Source organism: Cariama cristata, unplaced genomic scaffold (genome assembly GCF_000690535.1).
Source record: "Cariama cristata isolate BGI_N322 unplaced genomic scaffold, ASM69053v1 scaffold41139, whole genome shotgun sequence".
Taxonomy (NCBI): Eukaryota; Metazoa; Chordata; class Aves; order Cariamiformes; family Cariamidae; genus Cariama; species Cariama cristata.
In genome coordinates, this window is record NW_009634811.1 from 1,198 (window position 1) to 14,934 (window position 13,737).

The window sequence follows — 13,737 nt, forward strand, 5'->3', positions numbered from 1 at the left end:
TTGTCTGAATATAGTCTTTTATTTGGTTGAACTCGATGATCTTAAGGGTCTTTTCCAACCTAAATGAGTCTATGATTTTAGCTGCTTGCTTTGAGGCGATGCATCTCTGCAAGCCCCCGAGGCGGATGCAGCGAGGGCGGCTGTCCCGGGGCGGTGGTCCTGCGCTCCCAGCCCCTCTCCCCTGGAGACGTCCCATTCATCTGGGCAGCACAGCCCGGTACTCATGGGGGGCATCTCTGAACCATTTAATCGTAAAGAAGAGTTAGGTTGGGGATGGCTCTAAATATTAATCCAGATGAACTGCAGCAGTGGTTGTGATTCTGGAAGAACCTTGCTGATGAACGCGCTCTTTTTTCCACGCGGGAGACTGAATCGTCAGGTTTTTGTTCTGGTCCCTCGCGCCCCAGCTCAGTGTCCCGGCGTGGGACAAGGGCCAGCCTCAGCTCAAAGGCTTTTTCACTTTGAAAGAATAGAAGGAAGGAAGAAAGAAGCAGAAAATATATTAAAATGAGGGATTTTATATTAGTTATGTGATCCCCCGGGAGCAGCCATAAAATTATGTGGCTTTTTCGTAGCCATTTACTATTCAATATAAAAAGGGCAGTTGCCATAACAACCACTGCATCATATGACATTTGATACCTTGGCAAAACAGGGAGTGCTCTTAAATCAACTCTCCAAATTTCATATGAAAGTAAATACATTTTACTGGTGATTTCAAGGCAGGTTTGCATTGCGACAAGCAATGCGGTACCATTACCCTGCTAAGCTTCTGGCCCCTGGGCCCGATCCTGCAAACTGGCAAATGTCTTCAAGCCCTGAAGCCGACATTACTCAGCAGTGTGCAAGATTAGATGCTAAAGGAGTATGTTTTCCTAAGTAAAATTAAATGGAAGGAGCAAATGACACCATTTTTTTTTTGACATTTGTTGCTGACTGGGGAATGCCAAAAAAATAAAGAAGTTGAGCTATACTACAGCTTAAGTTCCAGCTGCCGACTGTGTGATCAGCACAAAGGAGGGAGGCTGGGGCGGGTACAAAAAGAAAAGATGTTTGTGTAAGCTCACATTTGACTTTGGAGTTCGTCTCTCGCAATCTGGTCCGCACGTGCGACGTTGAGGGGGTAGAAGTGACTTCACCCTCAAGATCCACTTTGGCTCCTCTCTGGCCAGCAATAAAGTGGTAACGCGGTGACGTCAGGGGGTGCGCGGGCAGGGGGAGGCATCCCTGCTGGCCTCAGGCTGAGCATCCCGGTGACCGCCTTGGAAGGCAAGAGATGTAAAATGTTTTTCAAATGACAGAGGAGCTGTTTGGGTCTCGCCTGGCGCAGCACGAGGAGGGTTCCCGCCGTTGGGTCCCCGCAGCGGGGCAGGTGGCTCATTATGGCCTTTTGGTGCCACCCACACCGATGCTCTCACAGGTGAAGGTTGCTGTTACCCTCAGGGGTATTTCTTGGCAGCCATTCTGTTTCTTGAAAATGTGAATTTTCCAGGCAGAGAGAGTGCTTGGGTGGTGGAGGTGGGAGATGGCATCCCCATGGAGGCCCATGTTGGGATGTTGAGCCAATAGCCACTTCCTAAATTTAGGGTTCTCCATCTAATTTGAGGATTCTGGTTGGAATATCTGTTTGATTTACCTTTTGTTGTTTTTTTTTTTCTTTTTTTTTTAATACAGAAAAAAAATCGTATTTATTAGACTTCTAAATATGCCTCCATTTCATGTAAGCTGAGCTGTTCCTTTCATAGGCAAATAGACAAGATCACCAAGTTGCAGAGCGAGGCTTTCAGTTACTAAGCCAGTGTGCCCCAGTGCTGCTCAAGAAACACTGTTTTCCAGTTTCCCTTACTAATTTTGTATCCTGGTCCTTTATCACTTTAAGATCCCCCTCTAACCAATACACCAGTAACTGTTTTCAGTGGCAAGGCAAGGACCATTTCTTTTTCAGTAGCTAACCTGTTTCAAACTACCTACGTTTGGACTGAAAACAATTTAAAAATGTGTGTGACGGTGTCTGACACCGACTTAATCTCCCCGTGCCCTTGCAATGAAGACGGAAGTGCAGGAAAATATAAAGTTAGTGTTTTAGCATCATCTTTGAGGCTGAGAGCTCCTACATCACCTTCTGTCCCGCTCAGGGCTGCTGCTGAAGCCCTGCCTGCCCAGCACCCACCAGCAGCAGCCGTGCTCTGTCCTGTCAATTAAAATACTTCTCATTTTTGACACAATTCTTTAAGTTAATCTTTCCACTGATGTTCGTCATCGGAGTGGAATTTACATTTGTTTTGTGTATTTTTAGCCAGTGACCAGTTTTCCACAGCAGCCTTGAAAACTATTTAGCCTGAATTATTGGCATTTCATTTTGCACAGGCACAAATGTTTTGCAGCTCAGGGTTGGGAGGCTTTTTGGAATGATTTGTAGGGGTTTTGAATGCACAAGGCTTACACCAAGCACAAGTACGGAGGATGCGTTTGCAGACACAGCCTCTGTACATGAGTGCTTGTTTTCAAGCCTGTGAAAGGTTGGTTGTGAGTATACGGAGAGCGGTCGCTGCCCCCGAAAAAGATGTGAGAACTCACCCGTGCAGCTGGCGGGGAGCACAGGGAGGTGCCCAAAACAGCACCACGACTTCCCATTTCCATCCCCAATCTGACACGCTGATCGCTCTACCAAATAGCTGACGGGCACGGGCTTTTTTTCCTTCATCATATGAGAATGGCATATTTTTATGGGGCTTTGCTTTGCTGGAAGCTGTTCCCCCATCCACGTCTGTGGACACTGACTTGCTGGTTAACCTCAGGGCTCTGCGGTTCTCACATCTATTAATCACGTTTTGCGTTCAGTGATGGCTGTCAGGCTTTGATCTGGCACATCTCAAGGAGGTCTCCTGTCACGGTCGCACACTCAAAGAAATTCGGCACTTTCCAACGGGTACTTATGCTGAGACACGTGGGCAAATACTCACTTTGGTGCAAGGGACAGAAATGCCCGACCTTGTAAATGCAGCGGTTAAATTAAGCAGTTTAGGTGTCCCCCCCCCCAAACATCCCACAGATACCAAGCAATTCACGAGGAACCTCCAGGCAGGTTTGCAGCCACAACTGTAACCTTCAGCATCTGTCCAAAAAATCCTTTCCTGAATGCTTCTATCATCAGGCTCCAAAAAGTAATATCCTGTTCATTTTGGAAATTGTTTGGACTCCTTGAGTTTGAAGACGTTATAAATAAAAAATGTAAAAAAAGAAAAAGAAGATTTTTAAAGGGCTCGTTATAGCCCAGTCGATACTACTTTGGAGGGGGAATACAGACTTCATCTGGAGTGTATTGAAACTTCGGCTCCTAATTTTCCCTTTGGAAATCTCAGTTTAAGATTGTTTTCTTCATCCTGCTGTTGACTTGCTCTGAGTCAGGGGACAAGTCACCCATCTTTGCTAGACCTGGGCAGTTTGGGACAGGCGGTGAGGAGAGCTTAGCACAGTCCAGCATCTGCTCCAGACAACTGTTAGTTATCAGCTTGGCTGATAACTCTTAATTATTGAAAATTGAAATGCCCCTTCTTATGAAAGTCTTGGCCCTCTGGCATTATTCCTCTTGGCTTTGTTTTATGAGTGGCTGATACGTGAAAGCAGAGAAAAGGCTTGAACCCAAAACCTGAGCCGACCCTCTCAGATCTACACCCTGCACATCAACAGCCGCAAAGTGGTTAAGAGACTTGATGCAAAGCTGATAAAATGCCAAAAATTCCTCATTCTCTCTCTTGGGGAGCAAGGAGGGCTGTCTGGAAAATGTCAACAATAAAAATTGCATTCAAGTGGTATATAATGCAGCCAGCTACTGTGGGCAGAGTTACGTGCAGCCAGACGAAGGGGTTTAAAGAGCCCAAGCCCCCGACGCTACCTCGCGTCCCAGCTGGAGCACACAGAGCAGGGCCATCGCTGCGAACCCTCCTCAGCGTGGACGGGCACGAAATGGAAAGGGTTCCTGAACATGAAGGCCGATCACGGAGCAAAGGTCTTCTGCTTCTTAGTAATTCTCCTTTAAACCTGGCTAAATCCACAACTGGTGTAAATTGATGCTTCTCTGCTGCATTGTGTCCATCCATCCCTGTGCCCATCCGTCTACCCATTTATCTACCACCAGTTGAAGACACCACCCATTGCAGTCTTGTCTATTTGGGCCCAACTCCGTCGGGGTTGGACGTGTCCCTGCTAGCTGCACTGGGCACCCCAGGGCTGTCGGCCTGGCTGGAGAGCCCCTCGCCCCTGGGACCAGCTGGGCTCGGGGTGCACAGACTCAGTTTGCCAATTTGGGGGAGGGAAGAAGAGATTGAAAAGGTTTGTGTCAAGAAAAGAAGAAGAAAGCAGTATTTCTTCTTTGCCCAGTAAAAGAAATAAATACTTTTCTTAAAACCATCCCAATTCTTAAAAGAAATTCCATTTCTTAAAACCGGTTTCTTCTGTAGCATCTGGGCGCATCCTCTCTTTGTGGAAGATCAATGCTGCGGGGCCAGGCAGGGATGGGCAACCCCGCTCGGCCCCTAATGCTCCGTCAGCCGACCCCGGGCGGTGCAATCCCCGCTGGACCTCAGCGCTTCCTCGCCTCCCCTAACCCCTGCCCTAAAAAAGGGCCTGCCCGGCTCCGGCCGCTCACTCGCAGAGACTGGAGAAGAGGGCAGAGGCTGCGGGGTGGCTGCGAGAGGTGCCCGGACCCAGCCACCCGCGCGGAGCCGCTCCACAAACAGGAGGAAAAAAAAAATAAATCCGTTCTTTTGTAGTTTTCTTTTACCAGCAGATAAAAGAAAAATAGCTTGCTTTTTTTTTTTTCCTGTGGTTTCTGTGATTTTTTTTTTGCCTCTGCCAAACTGTGTATTTTTCAGCTCAGTAAAGTATTTATTAGGAGTCTTTATGGACCAGTCTGCTGGTGAATTATACATATTGTACAGCTTCAGCATGAGCTGGGAAAAAAAATTTATGACTTTTTTTCCACCCAGACTGACTCTATCCAATAGCAGTAAGAAAATGAGGGTTTACCAGGAAAGCTTTAAGTTCAGTTCTGCTTGCCAGGGCAGCAGATACCTTTTCTGTCTTGGTTCATATGCATTCATATAATGTAATTTTCCCCTCTAATTTGAAAGCAAAGCTAAAGCTGAGCACTAGCGGGCTTTTGTGTCCTGTTACTAAAGTCTGTCCAATAGCCATGGCTTGTCTTTTTTTTTTTTTCCCCTCTAAATTGGATTTCTCACTTTAGAATCAATTGTTTTTCAGATCATTCTCAATTCAATGCATAAATACCAACCACGACTGCATATTGTGAAGGCAGATGAGAACAACGCTTTCGGGTCGAAGAACACAGCCTTCTGCACCCATGTTTTTCCGGAGACGTCCTTTATATCGGTGACCTCCTACCAGAATCACAAGGTAAGCTGCTTTTCCCGCTTAATTTCTGTTCACGGGCTTTTGCAACTCGCAGCCCTCTGCCGCCGCCGGCTGCGAAATGACCTTCCAAATTGCAGCGGGACAGCGACGTCGCTGCGGTGCTGTGCTTTGATGAGCGGGATCCGTTTGCTCGGAGGGAACAGGAGAGCCTCTTATGCTGCTCTTGTGCAGCAGCAGATGTCTGCTTTAAAAGACAAATTTCCATCCCAGCATTTAGCAAGAGTGACGAGCCAGAGGATACAGCATGAACCTCGTTGGGTACCAGCATCTCGGCAAACCCTGCGAGTCGAGACACTAATGAGTCGGTGCGCTCATAAATGCTAAGATGTCATTCGAAACACCAAGCAAATCTAATAATGACTAGTAAAGCTTGCTCATAAATCTATAGTGAAAAGTAATTATAGCATGTGTGTTTAGTGAGACATATGAGGAATGTAACCATAAAAATGCAGCTAAGAGCCTGCCCTGTGGTTAGCACATGAGGGCAGGAGGGGGTTTGGGTTTGTTTTGGGGGGGAATATAAAGTACAAAGGGCTTGGTTCTGTGCTTGGGTGTGTGTCACAGATAGCCGTGTATTGTAGGGTTTGGCTTCTCTTCTGTTTGGAGTGTGTTGGTAGTGATGGCAGTGGGTAGCGTTTCTTCTGAGGATTTTACCAACCCAGGTTAGTAGCAGGATGGACAGCAATGTGACAGTTGATTGTCACCTCCCGTGGCAGCGGGTGCACTGTCACCGCGGCAGGGAGAGGAGAGGCTGCCCGGCAGGGGATGGCGAGGCTCCGTTTTCAGTCCTGCTACTGATTTACCTGCCTTTGCACAAGCTCCTGCTCCCCTGCAGGTTTCCGAACGGTGAAGTCTGACTGCAGGGCTGTATGAGGCTTGACTGGAGTTTTTAAAGTACCTCAGGATTCATAAATAAAGGTGCAGAGTGAAGCAGCACCACTGGTGCCCTCCTGTCACCCCAAATGTGAAATCTGCCATGTGTTACTGTGTCAGCTCCTTTTCTACACTTCATAGGAAAATACTACAGGATCAGGAACGTATGTGAAATTCTTCCTCCCCAGTAATCTGACCAGACCTTTTCCTCCCAAGCAGGATGCCTGTATGCCCTTTGATGCTTGAAGCATAGAGCCCTTGCAAGATTTTGCAATTAGTGAGCCAGTTAAAAGACTCAGAGCAGAAACATGGAGGTGTGTGTTATGGTAAGACAGGGGAGAAAAAAAAAAAGAAGTCCCTATTTGGACACTGAAGTGAATCCTGTTTGAAAAGTTGTAGCTGTTGGTGTAAAATGACCAGTTGCCCAAACATGGTTAACCAAAAAGGCTCAAAAGAGCTTATTTAATACCTATTTAAAATGTCTCACCTGTCAATAGTGCCTTTCAACCCTAAGGTTCCCAAAGTGCCTCACAAACGTACTACTTCCACTGTCATTGCCACACAACCACTGCTGGGGACCCCATAGATTTAGGGAAATGCCCCCGATCGTTTTGTGCAGCCCCTGGGAGGAGCCGGCCCGGTGCTGCCCAGCCCTTGCTCTGTGATCTGCGGGCCAGGGGAGTTGGATGCTGCCGGGTGCGGGGAGCACGGCGGTCTGCAGCAGAGGAGCGGGAGGCGGGAGGTCTCGCCACGACCTCACTGTGGTCTCAAGAAAATCACAACCTTGGAGAAATATCCGAATGATTTTTGCTTATTCTCTTAGGCGTTAACAATTAAAAACCTGGTCTGGGTATCTTTTAGAAGAAACAAATCATTGAGCTATTTTTAGCTCAGAAATATCCTGCTAGCAAGAAGTGTCCTTGTGAATAATTGTCTTCCTAAACAAAAAGTGTGAGTCTTGGTTACGGAGCTGGCTGTGGGCTCCCAGAGATGGAAGGCTGATGACAGAGGCTACCCCCGAGGACGGCTCAGTGAGGAGGGTGTCGGTGTTTGCCCAGACTCCCTCCTGGGCTGGATGAAGCCAGGGGAAGGTGACAAGGAGGGACTGAAGCCCTGATTCTGCCCCTGTCAGAGGAAAACCACGGTCACCGAACGACAGAATGAAATTAAGTTATAAAAACCTGAAGTCGGGCTGTGGGTTAGGAAGGGCCCTAAGCTTCCCATGGTTCATCAGCTGATGGGAGGACCCTGGAGCCACTGTGGGAAAAGCTCGAGCCCCCGAGGTGGTTAAATCCACGTGTCACACCTGCCTTCTCGAGCACAGATACTGGCCGGCTGTTCTCGCAGGAGGTGTTTTGGTATGGGCTATTTTTCAACACTGCTAAAAGTGTAGCTGTTAGTCATAGCAGCGCTCTTGTGAAATCATCCGAAGGCAGAACTTGCTTGTTACCCTTCCCCACCAAAATGGGATGCAGGCTGGCGCAGGCCCGTGGCCGGGGAGGAGCGGGGAGCAGGGCTGCGCTGCCTCGGATGGAGAGGAGACCCAAGGGCAGGGGGTCTGCAGGGAGATGACGTGTCCTCACCTCCCCACCAGCGTCCTGCCACGCTGTCACCTCGCCTCCTCTGGAAAAGGTCTTTTCAGTGACACTCAGGTGCCTGAGGAGATGATCCGGCCCACTGGTGTCCCTTAGAAGAGAAGGACATTAATATGACCTGGTTCTGACCCGGTCTGTCCGTGATATGCGTTAGACCTGTCTACAACTTTACCGTGGGAGAGCCTTAGGGCTATGCTTGTGCACAGACACACGGGCATCTCCGTGGGAGGAGGACAAGGGATATTTTTAGGAGCTCCTGTGTCCCTACAACTGTTCTGGTGCTGTTCTGGCATTCTCCAGCTCCTCAAACCCTCTCAGGTGATCTTGTTCACTGCCTGTTTGTCTTGACAAAATCCTTTGTTAAAGAGGTGGTTTCTTTGCATTTTTCACTGGAGAACCAAGTACCTCTTCCCAGCAGTCCTGACCATTGTATGGCTTTGGTTTGGACCTGCCTTGTAAAGGGAAGGGATTGAGTGGCCGGATTGGCAAGGAAAAGCTGTATTTATTGGGGCAGTAATAAATACAGTGACAAACTAGTGAATATTTTTAAAGGAAATTTCACACATGATTTTTTTAACAGAATTTTCACAAAATGGCAGTGTTTTCACAGTTCCCTTACAAAGACTGAGCTCCATCACAATGAGGTCTAGTCTAAGTCAATTCTAAGGCATTTAGACCCTTTTAATACACTGCAGCTCTTGGGGGAGAAGGCAGTTCTTACAAAAATGCAGCGGCTTTCTCTTGCCTGAAGATAAAGCACTATTTGAGTTATGACTCTTTTCAGAGAGGAAAAATGACTGAATGATGGATGTAAAGATAAATAAAATTGCTATGGAAATGAGGGAGAGCCACACCACAAGGAATAGGGCTCTCTAACATGGAAACCTTCTTTTAAATCAGAGAAATATATTCGCTCTAACAAGAGCCCGGAATAAGAACACAGGGCCCAGAATAAGACCCGGACTCAAGGAAATTTGCATTCCTGTCCTCATTCGTAACTGGCAATTTTGTCAGCTTTAAAAGTTGCTTTTGCAAGATCTAGCACTGAACTTCAGAGCTCGGTTGCTCTCTCAGCACTGAAGGCAGAGACGCCGTCTCTGCCACCACGTCTTTAAATGGCTGAAACTCTCACGGACACGGCATTTCAGGGGGTGTCACGTAGGACAGGGCACCTAGAGACCTACAGCCTCCGACCTGCTGCTGCACCTTTTGCTCTGACCGATGCTTTATGCTTGGTTTCATTCTTTTAAAGATAACCCAGCTGAAAATTGAAAACAACCCCTTTGCCAAGGGATTCAGGGGGAGCGACGACAGCGACTTGCGCGTGGCACGACTGCAAAGGTACGGCCGAGCGGCGCGAGGAGGGACGGCGGCGAGGAGAGGTCGGGGAGCTGCTGCGGCGCACACGCTTGTGCACGTGTGTGTGTGTGCGTGGGTACAGGGAACCCAGGCAGCGGGTATGGGCAGCAGCGTCCCACACGCAAACAGCGCAGGCACCCTTCAGACCCCTGCCCTGTGCAGAAATACAGCCTAACAGCTGGGCTTTAATCCCTATTCTGCTCCGAATGTGCTGCATCTCTTTGGAGAAGAAGTTAAAAGGTGCCTACGCCGTGGGGACATCACATTTTCTTGTGCTTGAGGGCATTAAGTCTTTTCATGCCATTTATATCCCTGAAAAGCTCTTCCTGTAATTCAGTGACACACTCTGTGTGTTGTCGTAACACTTGCCCACACCCAGCAGAGTGTGATGGGTATGAGTTCATCGTGTTTGGCAAAGGGTGTTGAAGTCATGGGATGGAGATGCTCTAGGGAAGCCAAACTAATATTTCATCTTTCTGTTAATGCTGATTGCTGTCTAACTGGCAATAATTTCTCTCACCTCTTTTAGCAAAGAATATCCAGTAATTTCCAAAAGCATCATGAGGCAGAGGTTGGTGTCCAGTCATGGCCAGCTTTCAGCAAAGCCAGATGTTAACCCACTTCATGGGAATCACCAGACCCTTCAACATTATCAGTACGAGAATGGTGCTCACATGCAGTTTGCAGCTTCAGATACTCAAGATCTGCCACTCAACACCTTCACAGCACAGAGAGATTCAGGGCTCTTCTATCATTGCCTAAAAAGAAGAGGTAACTTGAGTTTACAGCTAGAAAATATTACAGCAAATAATAAACCTAAGAGCATGAGCACTGAAAGCTTACTGCTAATTCCAGTTCATTTTGAATAGGTCTCTTGGGCCTTGGTCTTCAAAGATACTGATGTCATCAAAGTGTTTTGGATGGTGAGGGCGCAAGAGCTGGGGTTTTGGGCAGTCATTAGTGGTTTTGTCCCATAGAAGGCAAATTCAGACACTGAATTGGAGCCAAAAAAAAATAATCAGAATGCATAATTCAAATGGCACGAAGCTATGCTGGAAAATTATCCATTGTTAGAATCAGCTGAGTTAATAATTGTTTGAAGAAGGCCTTATCTATCCCAAGATGTTCTGACACTGCCGTTAGCGTTAATGAAGTTACACACATTCAGCGCTTTTCCAGGACGAAGCTATTAGCAATTCTCTCGCTGGCTGCAGATTAGTGGGGCTGTGGTAGCTGGGTGTAAGCATCCCGTTCTCCTTAGCCACCAGTTCTCACGTTTAAGTGAGCTGTAACTACATTCTCTTCCTTTTAGTCCAGCATCAGATGAGATCATGGCATGTTTTAAGTTAAACGGAAAAATTTTGCACAGAAAAAAAATCGCTCTATTTGCATGTCTCATTGGCCACTAATTTATTTAAGCTGTGAGAATCCTGTGATCATGGGCAAATGAAGAATCTAACAGTACCAGTAATGAGGACTGCAAGGCAAATGTGTAATTTTAGCAGATGTTTAATCTGCAGATGAGTTCACTAATTAATCCAGAGAATATTCCTAACAACTAACAGAAAGCTGATGGTAAACACGGCCACGGTCATTGTAATCTGTAGGAGAGGGGCTACAGCTTGATGACTGGGAAAGGGCTCCTTTATCTGGAAATATTTCTGCAGCTTTTGACATGAATATCTGGGAAATGTATAGTCATTTTTGTAACGACAGGAAGGCAGGCTGCGATAAGACCCTTTAAGAGACTTCTTGAATTTGTCAGGAGTAACGCTGCAAGAGTGTCAGGGACCTCTGTTATCTGGATGAACGTGAAGTAATCTCTGATGCGGGCATAGTAGCCCAAGTCGCTCACTTAACCTGATAAATGTCACCAGAATGCTTTGAGGCTGAGGGGATTAGCCTGACATTCACAACACAATGTCTTTTTGATGTTGTACATTGTCTTTCCAAACTAAAGTGGTTTAACTGGGTTAATCTGAAAAAGAGCACCAGTTGTTTAGCGAAATAATCACAGATTGCAGGCTGGGGCTTCTAAGGGGACTCCATAAAACCTCCCCAGGCTCTTAGCAGATCGCTGTTAAAGCCGTCGCTCTGCGAGCTGCTCCTGACCATGCTTTTTATTTTTTTTTGCCTGCAGAAAGTGCTCGGCACCTGGACCTGCCCTGCAAACGCTCCTACCTGGAAGCCTCCTCTTCTGTAGGAGACGATCACTATTTCCGTTCCCCGCCTCCGTACGATCAGCAGATGCTAAGCCCTTCCTATTGCAGCGAGGTGACTCCGAGGGAAGCGTGCATGTACTCTAGTTCGGGGGCTGAAATTGCTGGTGTCTCAACGGTTGATGACTTGCCACCTCCACCTCCCCCCTTGAGCTGCAATATGTGGACTTCTGTTGCACCTTACACCAGCTACAGTGTTCAGACAATGGAAACTGTCCCTTACCAGCCTTTCCCTGCTCATTTTACAGCCACCACCATGATGCCGCGGCTCCCGTCCATCACGGGTCAAGGCTCGCAGCCGCCAGGGAAAAGCCACTTCAGTGTCTACAACCAGCTGTCCCAGTCTCAGGTTCGGGAGCGCGTTCCTTCTTCATCTTTCCCGAGGGAAAGGGTGCACCCGTCTGTGTGCGAGAGAAAACCCCCCTCTCCGCACCTAAACGCGGCGAACGAATTCCTGTACTCACAGAGCTTTTCCTTGTCGAGGGAGTCGTCGCTGCAGTATCATTCAGGGATGGGGACTGTGGAGAACTGGACTGACGGATGACTCTGACGGCCAAGCGATGCCACAGCCAACGTTACTGCTCCAGGACAGTGTTCAATCAGTGTTGATACCTGTGGGTAACTTGCACTTCGGTGAGACAAATGTGCATTTCCAGAGGGATTTGTGTGGGTGAAGAGCTCGTCTCTTCAGACACACAGAGAATTATATCTCCTGTCTTGGTGGGCTGGATTCATCAGTCTCTTCCTGACTCCCAAATAAATTAATTCTCGTGTCTTCATTACTGATCCAGTAGAAAACATCTTCATGACTAACAAGTGAAGCGGCTAGTCACTTTCTTTTGTTTGTAATATTAAACATCCACGAGAAAATTTTGGCTATTTGGAAAAAAATATGAGCTTCACTTTTATGGTACCTGGTTCATGAAGTCACAGCATCCCAAAACTCAAAGGAAAAAGTTCGGTTGCGTAGTTCAAGGACTGCTGCAGCAGCGTTTCTTTAGCTCTTTTTATCTGTAGAAATTACTTCTTCCTCTGGAAGTGACGGAGCCGTAGGAGCGCGGGGGCCGGCGGGGAGGCTTGGCGGTGGGGTCAGGGAGCTGCGGTGCCGCTCCGGTACCTCCCCGGTGTGGCGCAGGGTTCGTGCCGTGGCACGGAGAGGAGAAGGCACCGATGCACAAATGTCTCTTCTTCCCCCCACGACACCATCGTTCGTGGCTGTGGGAAACTAAGAAGTGAAGCGTTATGCCTGAGGCCAAACAGCAAATTAATTGCAGCATTAGGAACATACCCAGTGACTTCAGATTCCCATCCGTTGATTGAATCACACTTGCTTATTGCAATATATTTATGAAGTTTAAGCTTAAAAGTCGCTAATATTTTCCAGAAACAATTTCTGTATTTGCTGGTCCTTGATTTCTTTCGTATTCAGCTGAAGCGCGCCTTTTGTGCTATGTTGTGTTTTTTTTTTTTGCGGCTAACTAACTCAGAAAGAATTGTTTTCAGCATAAAGGAGGCATAGAGGAATATTTTCTTAATTGTGGGGTGGGGTGGGAAGAGTTCCCATTACCTGTCAGGCTTTACAGTGTACAAATATTTGTAGAACAGGTACAAATCTGTAACCAGTGTATGCATTGCTACTATTGTTTACTGTGGAAGTATCTTGAACTGACTCCTCCAGCGCTGGCTTTGCCTACCAGCCGACAGCCACGGCGAGAAATGGCCTTGCGTGGGAAAGCAAGCCGCACTCTTTCTGGAACGAAACTCCCATTGCCTTCACCCAAAAAGCTCCTGAGCAGGGATGTGTCCTACTCCAGTCCGCAGCGTGTCCGTCTTGCTGAGCTCCCAGGCGATGCTGTCTCAAGGGACGGCAGCACAGAGGTGATACTGGCAGTTTGGTTCCACTAACGAGCGCGATGTTTAAGCTTTAGTCATGCACAGCAGGGTTTTTTTTCCCCCTCTTGCTTCCCAAATGGGCAAAGGCAAAAAGCTGACATACAAATTTGGAAGTTGAGAGGTACTTCTACGTTTTGATGAATCCATTCCAATGAAGAGGGGCTGATGGATGAGGGCGGCTGCTTGCGGTGAGATAGCCCTGAGGCCACTAAAGTGGAGGTCACGTTTCAACCAGGACAATCTCATAAACCCATTCAGCAGACTATGTGTGTGACTGGTGTGGATTTTGTAATCAGATTTTGGAAATCACTACAGTTTTTGCATGCTGAATAGCTATTTATATACATATATATTATATATATATA

General features: G+C 47.4%; 1 protein-coding gene across 1 annotated transcript; it reads left to right on the forward strand.

Moving 5' to 3' along the window:
- Nucleotides 1-5,262: 5,262 nt before the first annotated feature.
- Nucleotides 5,263-12,023, forward strand: TBX4 (T-box 4; the record flags this gene model as incomplete). Its single annotated transcript, XM_009707265.1, has 4 exons — nt 5,263-5,415; nt 9,154-9,242; nt 9,790-10,031; nt 11,401-12,023. Coding segments are annotated over 4 exons (1,107 nt in total), but the record flags the coding sequence as incomplete, so codon positions are not given.
- Between the last annotated feature and the right edge of the window lie 1,714 nt (nt 12,024-13,737).